The sequence below is a fragment of the Polyodon spathula genome, chromosome 2 (genome assembly GCF_017654505.1).
Source record: "Polyodon spathula isolate WHYD16114869_AA chromosome 2, ASM1765450v1, whole genome shotgun sequence".
NCBI lineage: Eukaryota > Metazoa > Chordata > Actinopteri > Acipenseriformes > Polyodontidae > Polyodon > Polyodon spathula.
Window position 1 is genome coordinate 39,890,053 of NC_054535.1, and position 14,988 is coordinate 39,905,040.

A 14,988-nucleotide genomic window follows, 5' to 3' on the forward strand; every position below is an offset into this window, starting at 1 on the left:
GTTAATAAACAACAACAAAAAAAAAACAATCTTAAAATGAAACAAACTTAAGAAAGGTAAAGTATAACATGGCTTACATGAAGTGATCAGTAAAACCACTGGGCCAGTCCACATAGCAGAGAATTCTATTTGGAATCTGTCTAGTCCTGGAGAAGAAGCACAGTGGAAAGGCAAGGACAAACGCCAAGATCCAGATGCTCACAATCACCACTTTAGTTGCTGTTGCAGAGAGTCTCGGCTTCAGAGGGTGTATGATGGCCACATACCTAAACAACAAGAGAGTTGATTTTGACAGTGTCAATGCTGGTTATATTTGCAGCTGTCAGAAAGATATATTTAATGTGTCACTGTCAGAACTAAAGCAATCTGGGAGTACAAGAAGCCAAATCAAATAAAACAATTATAGATTTAGATTGTGCCCTCCAAGAAAATTAAAGACAAGACAAAAAAAAAAAAAAATGAACATGCTTACTTTAGCAGACACAGTGTGGTCTACTCTCAGTACAGAACAAGGCTAATGCCATCTCGTAGAGGGATGCTGGAAATTGTGAGCGGATTCAAGTTTGTAAGACCAACTATAAACTTGAAAAAAAAGCAACACTGTTAGGTTCTTCATAGAAAAAAACTGTAACTTAAAATGGCAGTTTCTGCAAGTGATTAATTGATAAACAAAGCATGATGTAGCTATTGGATGTAGTTAATTAAATAAAGGGGTCATTTAATCTAAATGATGGCAGCTATTTCTTGTCAACGTTTAAATATTAAAAAAAAGACTAACTTTGGAAAGTGTACAGGTATATTTTGAAAAGACCATTTCTTAAAAGATTAAATTGCAGGCAGTACTCAGATTCTGATTTGATGGTGCTTACATATTCAAATAATGTCCTTAAACTCATCACTGTGCTCACAAAATGACATGCAGTAAGTACATGGCTTACATACAGCTATAAATGTACTGGTATGTGTCCTGTAACTGTTAGCCCTTTCTTAAGCTTCTTTCACACTGGCGTGCTCTACCCAGGTTGGAACCTAACCGGGTCAGAACCTGGTGTCATGTGGGTCGTGTAAGTGATTTCACACTGCTTTTGATAAAGCAGGGTTGACGGACTTAAGTACACAATGCGCGTATCAGTGTCCCGGAAGCAGCTTGTTACAGACGCTTCCATCCAAGCTTCTCTGGATTTAACCATCGGCCCAAATGTCGATTAGAGCACATTTTAATTCATTCCTGCTGCGATCTGGCTCATGGTGTCCCAATCAACGAAAATACGGCTAAACAGAATAAACAGAAATGTGGAAGTGAAACCTTCACGCAGGTATGGCTAGTTGTTATTTGTCGGCTTACGCATGGTCGTCATACATTTTTTCTCACTCAACCTGGGTCAAAGCGTGTCGACCCATATCCTGAGGTGGGTAGCTGGGACTCGGGTCAACCCAAGTACGTGGTTTCACGCTACGCAGGACTGTAATCCGAGTAGTCTTGTAGGAGTGCCAGTATGAAAGGGGCTTTACATTGTAACATCAAATAATAAGCAGCTACAACTATCGTTAAAATGTTTGAAATAAAAATAAATCATTGTATTGATCCCTAGTTTTTTCTCCTTTTTTTGTTTGACAGTAACTGGCAATAACACCAATGTATAAAAACAAGAAGTACTTCTTATTTACACTTGTTGTTTTTCTTCTCACTCAGTAAGTCATACCTAGGTAATGGGGTAAGATAAAAATAGAAACTTGCTAAATTTGTAATTTGTGCACACCTGCCACCAACAACTGAACCAACTATCTACTTGTCAGATCTGCTGTCTTTCCCACCATGGCTGAAGCCACCACCAGCTTTAATAAAATACAAAATGTCAGGGATGGCTTTACTGGATTTTTGGGTTTTTTTGCATTACCATTTTTTTACCCTAAATTCTTGCTAAGAGTCATACTGTGTTTAAACTATGAGGCAGGAATCAAGTACTCAGGGAAAACAACAAGTCTAATTTTAAATGACACCCTAGGGTTAGGATAGTCTTCATCATCATCGACATTAAAGTTGAAGATGGCAAAGTCAGATCTGTCAGCCAATGCAGGCATGATAACATCTACTACTCACTATGTATAACCTGCACTGGAAACATGAAATCATTCAAAACTATCTTAAAAATCTGTGAATGCTAACAAACATTACCAGTTTCTAGTGCATTTCATTTGCGTCCCTACAGTATTGTGGAAAACAAATGTATACATACTTTGGAGCTAAGGTACACATTTCTTACTGTTCATTATATTACAAAATCTTTTCTTGAATTATATTGGCATGTAAAAGAAGAGGTCATGCAGAGGGTAAAATTCAACTACAGCATTTGGTTTAAAATGATTCTCCATTTAAAGAACTATTTTTTTTAAACATGACAGATTCAGAATTTGTTTGCAAAACTGATAAAAAATGATTTTTTTCTTCTAAAATATTTGTTTCCAAAAAATATTATTACAACAACTGCATAGATTTTTTTTATTTATTTATTGTTTCTGTATTATTATAATTTACAGAGTTTGTAATGTTGTTTTAAATCTTTTTATTTGAAAGATAACAAAAGCGTGGCAGATTCAAAACACTAACACGATCAAAAGGTACAATTTAGTAATTTTTGTTTTATACTTAATTTACTGTATCGTGATACGTATTATATCGTCACATTGTATAGCAATATGTGTCTGTGAACAAGTAGCTAAGTGGATACAGCGGATGCAGTGCATGAATGAAATGACAGAGAAGTTTGTAACCTGGTTGAAAAATGCTTTATTTATATTTTCCAGGTCTGGCGACCAAACAATAATCCCCCGGCAATACACACCAATGTGTACAGCACGGGGTAAATAACAAGGGGATTGTAGTCCCAAATAATAAACAATATCCGCTCCACAATAATACATACACAGGCACCAGTCCTGGGTGTGTGGATTAGTACTCGTGGTGGGTGATACAGATTTATATTTGTGACAACGGTGAAGTGTTGTTCCGGCTTTGTGCTGGCCCACGACGACAGCTCATGTATGTGTTAGCTGTCTAGCAGTTGACAAACAAGACAAATTATGTACAGACAAACAAACAAAACATTCACGGTACTGGTTTACAGTTTAACAACTGGGATATCTCTCAGTCCTTGTAGGATCAAGGCATAAAACAAGTGAAGGAACAGATTGCGATTGTCCTTCCCCTTTTATGCCGTCACACATGACCCCTTGGGAAACGAATGCAACCGCCTCTCTAATCTGCGGTTGCCACGTTGTTTCCCTTCCGGGTCAACGCGTTAATGCAACGGAGTCCCGCCCCATTTCTAGCTGGCCGACTTCCCTTGAACCCTGTAATTTAATTTTTTTTTCATTGTTATTTTTGTATTTTTAATTGTATTTTATTGTTGTTTTATGAGTCCCCCTCCCTGTTGATTTCTTTATTGTATTGTATTGTTATTATCGTTGTTTTATATGTTTTGTTTTATTTAGTTTTTGGGACTGCCGACGAAAATTAGCTTTGGCTAAATCGGGTGTATAATGCATCGCTTGTTTAATCATGAATGTTTTAATTTTACATGGTCCCAACCAAATAAATAAAGTTAAAAAAATATATATTTAAAAAAAGAACTGTCAGCCAGCCCGTCCAGGGAACTCTGTTCTCACTGCTTAGTGCCCTCACATGTCGGGAGGAAAATTTACAACCAAGAATCATTGTATTTCTGTCGCAGGGTTATATTGTGAAGAGTGTCGTATTGTAAACAGAAAACAAATCTTCCACCAATGGTTTTGTCTATTTATAGTATTACTTCCAGGGTCCATGACTCAAATTAGAAAAGCCTGGGTATTAGATTACATTTTTTTTTTTTTATTCCTTTCATTATTAAAAGGCCACCAAATTAATTGTCTATAGAAGATAAACTTTCCAGACAAGCCTTTGGGATATCATTATAACAACAATAAATGACCATTAGCAGACCACAACACAACGCAGAATGACAACACAATGGACTTAGTTTGAAAAGGCTTTGCGAAGAAAATGAACTTGATTTGCGTGAATCAGGAGGGAGATAATGTGTTGGATCTCCAGGCTCCTTACTGGTGTGTTGAAGTAATTGCTCATTAGAAGTCACCACATTGTAGTTCATCAGCTATTTTTCAGTTTTTCTAATAGTGTAATTATGAGGCATAGAGCATGCACACCTTTTCATTTTCAAAAATACCATTAGCATACCATTAAAATGCCAAACACTTTGATGAAATCTTAGCAGCACACTAATGCACCACTATTTACTTACATTAAAATAGACCCCAGAGGATTTAGAACTAATATCTAGCCGTTATATGTTCTCACACTGATTTGGAACCATGCAACTTCAATGGATTCTTAGGGCCTCATTTACTAAAGGTTCTTATGCGATAACACATGTGTTATCCAAAGATAAGGCGTGTGCTAGATAATCCCATATTTATCAACCATATATCTATTTGTATGTACGACACTACACACCCGAAACTCTGTAAATAAGACTAATTTTAAAATAAATGTGTTTATATATAAAAACACACATATACCAGCCGACTGCATAAAATAAATAAAAACAACTTTTGAACAGAAATGCATCTATATACAGGTATATTATGATTAAATAAAACTGTACAAACAAAATAACAGGACATTGAAAATAAATGTCTTTATATAGCCTATAGACATAAAAAGCACGCAAGTGTACTATGCACACAAAAAAAAAGCATAACTGCGTTCATACAGGCATAACTGAAACATGGTAATATAAATAAATAAAGGAAATTGGGTTTACAATCACAACATAATATCAAAGAAGGAAGTGTTCTCCTAAATCACATACCTGCATATAGTGTACTTTTTTCACTACATGATTTGGGCACAGCTCTACCCATTGCATGTGTTGGCTGGCACTGGGGTCGATACCTTCTGCATACCTGCTTTTACTCAGAGTATAACCGATTTGCACTTTTCTGTAGAAAATGATGCCTTGTCTAGCTACAATAGATTATGTAGTAGGCTATGTACAGTATAGTTACTCCTAGTTATTTTTACCATCCTTGTTGTAAAACACGTGAACGGCATTTCAATGCACAGAAATGCGTTGGTTGCTGAAATATGCCTCCTGGTCTAAATGCCAGCTCCATACTTCGTTGTATTCACAGTTTCATTAATGTAGCCTAAGGGCTGCAGACTGACATTATAAAAAAATAGGCTACTATACTGTATAAGCGAAATGTTTTATTATATATACTGTATAGCCATGACAGTGTCTAGGTATGATTGTTTATAACTTTTTATTTATTTATTTTTGCGATCCTGCTTTCATACGCTGTTAATTTACAGTATGTAATACATATACTTAGTAAAAGTCAAGAGCTGACAACTGCCTATCTCAATCTCCTCTCATTCCTTTAGTCAGTGGCCCTTATGTCGTCATTTTGATAAGACATACATATATATATATATATGAAAAACAAACTAACTAAACTAACAAACAAAATAACAAAATAAATACATACATAAAATCCCCCCCCCCCCCAATAAAAAATCTAACATTTTATTGTGCATTATAATATTATATTGACTGACAAAAGTATTGTCATCTTACACTTCATTTAAGATAATTAAACGCTTGGTTAGCATTTTTTTTTTTCATTGTGGTTATACATCTATCTTTTAGTAATTACAAAATGACATCTTTTTACATATTGGAAATTATATTTGAAACTACAATGTAATAACAGATGTCATTAATCTAGTAATGTCAGTCTAAATTCACATGAAATAAAGAATTACCACCTGTTTTATACACTCATACAAAGTGACATTTAAGCAAAATTATAAAGCATTTTAATCCAAGTTTACTATCTGTTGGTCTAAAATATTGTACATTTTTCAAATTAAGATCATTAACTTTTTTTCTTACAAATCTGTTTTAACAAATATTTTCCTGAGCCTGTAGTAAAAGTAATGCCTTCAAGAAGACCCTAATACATTGTTAATTTTCATGTCAAATTATATTTGCAAATTTAAGAAATTATGTGCTTTATAATAAAATTGTTATTACTAATTCAGAACATGACACACCAAACTGTATTAATATTTAAACAATTACTAAACATTACCGTAACAAATTCACAGCGTTTCAAATAGTTTTATCCTGGATATGCCTACAGTTAAAGTAGGATTCTCGGAACTCAGTTGCATCCCAGGTACCAAATACAACATCATATTCTGTTAGTGCAGAACTAGTAAAGGGGAATTGGAAATCATACAAACAAAAGGCAAAGTTCAAAAATACAAAGAGACTGAAATAGCAGGTTATTCCAACTATCAGTACAGTGATAGCCAGGAAAACAAAACAAACAAACAAAATAAAAACCCATTACAAATATTATCATTACAAATTGATTGGAGAATGAATTATGATGTAAGAACTGCTATATTACTGTACTGTATCACATAACCAAAGTGGAGGGCACATACAATCCTATAACTTGAACATATACCTTTTGACAGATTCTGATGGTTGTCTGTCTAAAACCTTTTTTTCTATGTGTATGACGGACCAATAGCTTTATGAACACTGAGAGGAAACATCCAGAGCAAACTTGCTCTGCTGCCTTATTTATATAACTTTGTATTGCATTACATGCAGGGTTTTTTTATTATTACTTGGTGATTAAACTACTGTGTATTGATTTACTTCCACAACTCAACATGCATCATTATTTTCCCTTCAAGACTGGGGACGTTGCTGCAGTAGCGGAAGTGTCGGTCTCAAGAGACTGTGTGACAGAGAGTGAATGAATACAAGTCAACAATCTCCCTCCCGACCCGTGAGGGCACGGTATAACAGGAACAGTGTGCACCGGGCTGGATGGTTTGACAGTTAATTCCAGGGTCAGTTGAAAGTCAATCATCCAAAAAGGGGGCGAAGCCACAATACTAGAAGTCGACCAGGAGGAGTAAAAAGGAAACCGTGAGTGTTTTGCATTGTATCTGTCTGTCTAGTCATTGTCCTGCTCCTTCCTGAGACTGGGACAGATCAACCAGTCGTCAAGGCAGTTCATCACCCTGATCCCTTGCAGCTGTAAGGGAGCTAGGATGGCATCCATGCACTTTGAAAACATGCAGGGGGAAAACTCGAAGACACTCCCCTGAAAGACTTCCTGTGTGCTGGATGAAAAGGCCGTGAAATGCGCATTCCTTTCGGTTCACTTTTGTAAACCAGTCGCCCAGACGGACAGATGGGAGAATGTGATGGTGTGCATAACCGGTGTGTAAGGTGGTGAGTACCCAAGTGGGGGCTGTCTGGGGTGGCATTGGAATCGGGGCTGCCTCCGAGATCGCTGGTGTGTTGGAATCCCATGTCCAGCTCCCTCCCGTTGTTGCGGGTAGGCCTAACTGCTAACTGCCGCAGAAGCCTGAAGTTGTCATATCATCACGCAGGGCAGTGGGGATCGGAACCATCCAAGTCACCGTGCGAGTACGGAGGATGCCAGTGTCTCGTTCTCTCCCGTACCAGAGTACAGGAGGTGAGCACTAAGGCTACGCCTTGCATTCTCGGTGAGAGCGCTGCAGCAATTCCTCTACTGCTGGTCCAAAGGAACGGTCAGGGGAGGTAGGGGCTGCTCCTAAAGGAAGGAAGGCGCCACCTTCCCAGAGGCTGTGACTGAAATCGCATCATGGCCCTCCTCAGCAATGCTAACATCCGGTTCTGTAACATCCGGGGTGACCATCGGTGCAGGCGGGGTCAGCTCTGGGGCCGGCGTTATCGGCTGAGCTGGGGCCAGAGCAAGGGCTTGAGCCTGCTGCCTGGCCAAATACTCAAGGACTTGGACCATTTGTTTTTTCAAGTTGCTTGGCCCGCTCAGCGCTCCGTGTAGGAGACTAAGGGCAGGTGCGATGTCTGTATGGCCCCAAGGCTGTTGTTTAAACACCGGAGGGCGTAGACCTGTTTTATTGGAGCACTCAGGCATCAAGGGTGCAGAAGCACAGAGGACACTGAGTGAGGTAGAATACAGTACTGGTGCACCGAAGAATCGGGGTGCCAAGTGCAGGTGTTATTGACATGCTGGGGCACTGAAGCACTGAGGCATGGAGCATCTAAGGACCGAGGCTCTAGGTCACGAGAGACGCCTAGCCTTAACCGTGTGTAGTCAACACAACCTGGCGTAGCGCATAGCATACACCAGGGTGGATTTACAGGCTTGAGTGGCTGCAGTAGGCAATCAGGAGAGCAGGACAGGGGAGCACACGGTGCTGCACCAAGGTGCAGTGCGCCGATAACCTCGTTCTGGACCGAGTGCATCACACAACGGGGCAGCGTGTAACATATATACGCATACAACAGCAAAGCTGTGAGGGTAAATTATTTTTTTTTTTTACCATCGCGCCAAGTAGTTAATTTTATTTATTATTATTATTATTATTATTATTATTATTATTATTATTATTATTATTATTATTATTATTATTATCATCAACTTGGCAGTCTAGACAATTACCACAAAATAGAACATGGTGCTTCACTGACAAGTTGTGATACTTATATGAGGACAGTCAATTATCGTTAATACAAATTTCAAGGGACTAGCAACATATTTTGCATTATACCACTAATTCATATTATTATGCCTATAAGCCAAATGTATACAGATGCTCAGAATACAACGAAAGCCAATGCAGCTGGAACTACTGTCTGTTGCGTGTGTATTCCCGTACCAAAGGTAAACAAGCAATGGCGGAATACAGTGGGGATGAATAACACAGCATGCAAAAAGACAGAGAATACAGTATATAAACACAAATACATGGATCGCTACAATATCTGTATTTGATGTATTTTCCTAAACTTGAAGTCTCAAAAAGGGGGGAGCGAATTTTACGCCGGTGCAACCCTATAAAATGATTTTTACGGCATGCCTTGCCTATCAAGAATAAATCGAGTTGCAAGCTTTTCTAAAGAAGTTTTGGAAGCATGTTTTAAACAGTTTCATTTGTTGATGGCATTTCCCAGTCCACCTTTTCTCACAAAATACCTATTTTATTCCCTAAAACCAGGGAGCAATGGACTGCACACATGTGCCGCTAACCCCTCCAGCTTATTCTGAGCATCTGTATAGGACTAGGAAACACACCTATTCTATTAATGTGCAGTTAATTGTGCACAATTTAGCACTGCACCCCTGACTAACTTAAGTAAAAATGAGCAGCATACATTTGGCTTATAGGCATGATAATATGAATTAGTGGTATAATGCAAAACAGTGAAGTGAAGTGACATTTTTAGTCTGAACGCTTACGTTTAACATTCAAAGTGATTTAAAGGTACTGAGACTAACAAATTAAAACTTTTAATTAGAACAGTGGTTTTGTGTTAGGTGCTGAAAAAATAATTGGGTTGTTGAGAGTTAATCTTGTTTGAGCCATAATAACTGTGGCTGTAGTAATCCCATTGTGGCATTGGTACAGTAGTTTAATATTTGTCGCATACGTCCCATTGGCGTAACAGTCGTTCCCCCCTTTTAAGGGCCCTGAAAAAATGCCTTGAAAACCGTTTTTCACGGTACTTTGATGGGTGATTCTGTAGAATAGAATTCTGTGCAGTGACTGTGAAGAGGTAATCTTCATGATCACACATCCTTCCAGAAAATACCTGCAGATGTGGTAGTTTTTTTCTATTTTGTGTCCAAACCCTGTATCTGCTTCAGTGGAGCCACTGCTGTCTTGTGAAATGACATTCCTGGAAAACTGGGCCGCAGATCCTTTTATAGCAAACACTTCCACCAAAACTGAACATATTTTAAAAAGTCAATTTTCATAAATATTTAGAGCTTTCCAGAAAAGTCCACTCGTATTTTTGCGACTGATGGAACCATCTGGATAAAGTAAATATCCCCTTGTGGCAGGGATGGCGTGTGGTGAGGTCAGACCAAGAAGAGACAGACAACAATACTGCAAGGTATGAAGTGCTCGTGTACGTTTTTATTTTAAATCAAAAGTTTAAACAAACAAAACACTTTTGAAAGCAGAACAGCACAGTTGCCAAAATAAAACAGACAGGCACAAAACACTGAAGTAAACAAGTATTTTGCTGGTTTTAAAGCCAGCAGAAGTAGCTGTTGTTATTTATATATTTTTAATTATTTTTCGCTCACGTTCCACCTCTGAACACCCAACCATGATGAGCTACTGGTCCACTCTTTTATACAGCTGACGCTGGGTATCGATTGCTTATTAATAATTCAATCGAGCCCAGGCACATTCTGCACATGAAGTGATTTGGCAGGGAAGGTAATTAACCCTGTACCCAGTGCCCAAATACATACATTTGAAATAATAACAACAACACATAACACAAAAGAAACAAAAAACACACAAGGGCGGTGTGTACCCAGCAACACCCCTCCTGTGACATAACAACCTACAGGTTGGCAGGAGCTATTTTGTGTGCAACTACCCCCCCTCCAGTTATCTTTTCGGAAGACTTTATAATGGCCTACATAACTATGAAAATAAATACTGAAAGTCTAACTGACTTTCTTTTAGTTCCCTGCATTTTTAAGCATATATTGTAAGTACAGACTGATATCAGAATGTAATTCATGAATAAAAATAATTTTTACTTGGTTCTTCACAAATAACAAATGGCTGAAAAATGTTATTAAAACAATATTTACCAAACAAACTCCAAATGACCAAAAAAAAAAAAAAAAAGATATGTAACTTATTTTCAATGTATTACAGCTGAACACCCATCAAAGTACTGTGAAATATATACTGGGAGACCAGGGAGAGATACTGTGGCGTTCAATAAGCCATATGTAGTTCAAGAGCCATCTGTTGGACAGCCCTATATTACAAGCTTCTCTAAGGCTGAATTTTAGAAGGCTGGGATATACACAGTACATTAATATATGCCATTAATGCAAGACCAGATGTTGTCATTCAGGGTGCAAATAATAAGGGAAAAGGTAATAAATGTAAATGAATGTTTTGCTTGTGTTCGTTTTCACAAGTTTTATAGACTAAAAACACTATACACCGGTATTAAAATAAATTCAATATTAAAACCTAAGAATGAACATGCATATATTTATGACAGTATATTATTTATGTGTGTATTTGAACTAAAAGAACATACAAATTAAATAAGAACATTAGATCCATAACAAAAGGAAGAGGATCACATTGTTCTGATAACTTGAGTTCTGTTGAAAGACTCTCACCTGTACACAAATGATTCTGTTGAATCCTTTAAAATCTGTTCTATACAACACGCATTTGAAATCAAAGGCTGATAACTGGGGATTCGACAGATCAAAAAGCTATGGTGTATCAATACTGTATTACCAATTTCAATACTTTAAATATCAAAGTAAAACAGAAAGAGGAAAGTGAATAACTGGCAACCCCATAGATGAAAGATGTTAGTTATTGTTTTTTAAAAAAATAATGCTGATCTACAAACAATGGGAGAGCGTAGACAATTTACTGAACCTGGGATATATTTTAGTGTGTATGAAAATGTGCACATAAAATCCATTTTTATAATACAGATTCTGTTTTTAATTACCAAGACATTTATACTGATTAGTAAAAAAAAAAAAAAAAAAAAAAAAAAAAAAAAAAAAAAAAAAAAAAAATCGTAACTTTGTAATGGGCTATTAAAAATGAAAAATCTTCATTAATCAATGTAACAAAACATTAAACTATAGAGTCATGAAAGTTGCAAAATACATACATACATACTACTGTTGACTTTTTCAGTTTTAACAGGGCTTTTAAAAAATATTTTCAACTAAAATGCATCAAAATGGAAACCTTCCGTTTCATTTTTGCAACCGTTTATTTGGCAGTGTTCCTTACCTGTCTACAGCGATAGCTGTCATAGAATAGATGCTGGCAAAGACAGCCGTGATGGGAAAGAAGTTGTGAAACTTGCAGTAACCTTGACCAAAGTACCATTCGTTGTTGAGAGCATAGATGAAATTTATCAAGGTATTGAAGGCAGCCATGGAGGCATCAGAAAAAGCCAGGTTCACCAAAAAATAATTGGTGACGGTTCTCATTCGTTTGTGAGCCAGGATTATCCAAATAACAATCACGTTACCAAAGACCGCCACCGCCACAACAGAACCATAGGCGACAGACCAGAAACCAATCTGCCACAAAGGCTGGATGAATTGGTTAGAAAAGTTCCCTGTTCTGTTTGAGGATCCATTGATTGCGTTTGCCATTTTCGTTCTTTTTTTTTTTTTTCAACAGTAGACTTTTAAGCGATGTTTTTTGTGTTAACAATTAGTTGTTTGTTAGTGATGGCCAAATAAAAGAAAAATAAATACATATAATCTGATTTAGTACTGTGAGGCGCTACTAAATAATCTATAAATTAAGGCAAGGACCAACAAGCACCTTCTATAGTAAAAAGGTTATGTTGATTTGGTTTCTCTTAAACTTGTAGCACTGTGACAGAGTTCGAATGGCAGTTTCGGAAAGGCTGGGCATGGTGTGTACATCTCTCCCAACCCCGCCCCCGCCCCCACGGTGCCCCCGCAAACGTTTGGAATGCAGGTTGTCAGTACCAAGTAGAAGGCATCTGTCCGTGCTTTAATAAATTAAATTTTTTCTGAAGACTTAACATTATCTTGAACTATCATATAGTAGCATTATATATGCAAGCTGACACGTTAACGCTGTTATTGTGCTTGCGTATATATATATATATATTATATATATATATATATATCTATATAACTTCTATCTATATACACACATACATACACACACACACACACACACACACACACACACACACACACACACACACATAACAGTAAAACTGTGGATCAAGCGTTTTTTATTGTTTGTGTAGCGTCCAGATGCACACTTCTGCTTAATTGACTTTAGCATTTAGAGAGAGTTCTCCCGTTAAGTATTTTAAGAAACAACTAAACTAGTGCCTGGAATCTACTAGACGCGTTTAGATGAAGGCAGCTAAGACAAAAGGTTGCCAAGGAGGGTGTAGCGGTGATCGTACACCAGCAACAAGATAAATGACCAAGCCTTGCATTTATTATTATTGCCTTAGGTGAAAGCTAACTCATTGCCGGTCAAAGTGTCCTAATAATAGTGTACATGTACAGCTCATGGTGAGTGATGGGGTGGTGGGGGGTAGGGCGTATTTAAGTTAATCAATAAGGGAGAAATGGATGAGGGGAGGGGGAGGCAGAGGAAGAGAGGAAGAAGGCATTTTGAAGAGAGTAAGCAATGTACATAGCCTCTATTTAACCCATTACATTGTATGTAGTATCAGTATCAGACTATAAGGGGCAACATTGTGTGTAAAAGGTTTATTTTTATATGAAAATGTTACTATTGTCTCTGTTTTGTTTTCATTGAAAAAATAACACGTTAGATAATCCCACACTCCCAGGCAAACTAACCTGAGGGAGAACCTATCCTTGTTACAAACTGATTGTTACAGACTCTAAAGCGTTAAGATACCGTACATTATATGTGTTTGGTTGTTGCATTTGTACATTTAATAAAATAAATAAATAAAGGGGTTTTGGGGTTTTGAACAAAAACAAACCATCCCTGGTAGAATAATCCAAGGGGAATGTCAAATCAGATCGAATGGTGAATATAAAGTTCCCAGTTGAAAAGGTTAACAGCGACAGGCACCCTCATAGGCATGCTTAATAACAGACTGGATGAAATGTTATGATGTGTTTCAATGAAGAAAACCAATAACAAAATACAATTGTGTGCATTTGGCACCTACATGTATAAACATAGCCCAAAGCCATAGTCCAAGGTCACAGTCTTAAATGAATGACATATTTTTAAAATACATATCCTTATAATAAAGCTATAACTTTTATAACACTTGTTGGAGATTCAGTCTGACTTGCCAGTAGATTCTCTTTGTAACACTCGTTGGAGATTCAGTCTGACTCGCCAGTGTAAAATGAAAGCTAATGTTTACATGTGTCTCATTTTTTCTTTCTCCAAGACATTAACATTAATGGCAGGGCTTTAGTGTGCCGAAGGGTTTAGGCAGCACAATGCTCCTTAAATCTTTCAAACAACTATGTGGGACACATGCCTTTTAAAAGCTATTTTGCACTGCCTATTGATTTCTCTTTGGATATAATTGTTTATTTTTGCCGCTATGATGAATTCGACTTTACCCCACCCAAACTCTTTGAAAATGTATTATCCAAATGGCTAGCAACATTACAGTATATGTATGTTAATTCTGTATTGTCACTGTGGCCCCCTGTACTTTGGGTTGCTGAATGTTGCACAACATCATTTTATGCCCCCTGACCCTCAAAGAGACTGCTCACCTACAATGCCCTTCATCACACAGGTCCTGAGTGAGTGGAATCGGAGACCTGTAACAAACATTTCTGAAGTCTCCTTGTAAAATAACATTTTTGTTTATAAAAGAGGCTTGTTTGTAAGAAAGGATTTTTAACTCCAAATGTGAAAATTGTGTTTTCAATCACAAGTAACATGATGTCATATCATGTCTGTATTTATGTATCTACAGTGGGTTCAATTGAAAATGTCCCCGATACTTGAAGTGTAAACTCAATACTTTCATTTTCCAGCAGAGAGCACATGGGATCTTTTAGGAATGTACTTCGCTGTATACCATTGTTCATTAACAACCTAATTTTTTCTGCTTAAGATTTGAATTTTTTTAATTTTTTGATTGACAACGACACAAGTAACATATAGGATAGGCTGTATTTTTTAAAATTGTGTTATTGTTATAAAATGGATTTTGAAACAAAACCTTAGTGATCACATTAAATGTTGTTTAAAAATACATTTAATTACTATTTTAAGTTGTGATAAAATAAAATAAAAATATATTATGGCAAATATTTTGCCTCTTTTTTTTTGGTTACCCCATCTTGATGTTACACACAAATAATACA

General features: G+C 37.0%; 1 protein-coding gene across 2 annotated transcripts in view; it reads right to left on the reverse strand.

Moving 5' to 3' along the window:
* LOC121327946 (neuromedin-K receptor-like) overlaps positions 1-12,477 on the reverse strand; it is a 35,639-nt gene extending 23,162 nt beyond the window's left edge. Inside the window, exons 1-2 of one of the 2 annotated variants that reach the window (XM_041272313.1) lie at positions 11,903-12,477; positions 97-266 (exon numbers count right to left, since the gene is read on the reverse strand). In XM_041272313.1, the coding sequence (XP_041128247.1) occupies positions 97-266; positions 11,903-12,273 (541 nt within the window). In that variant the 5' untranslated portion in view covers positions 12,274-12,477. Of the gene's footprint in view, positions 1-77; positions 267-11,902 lie in introns of both variants that reach the window. The other variant, XM_041272322.1, reaches the window with a different exon arrangement.
* Positions 12,478-14,988: the final 2,511 nt, after the last annotated feature.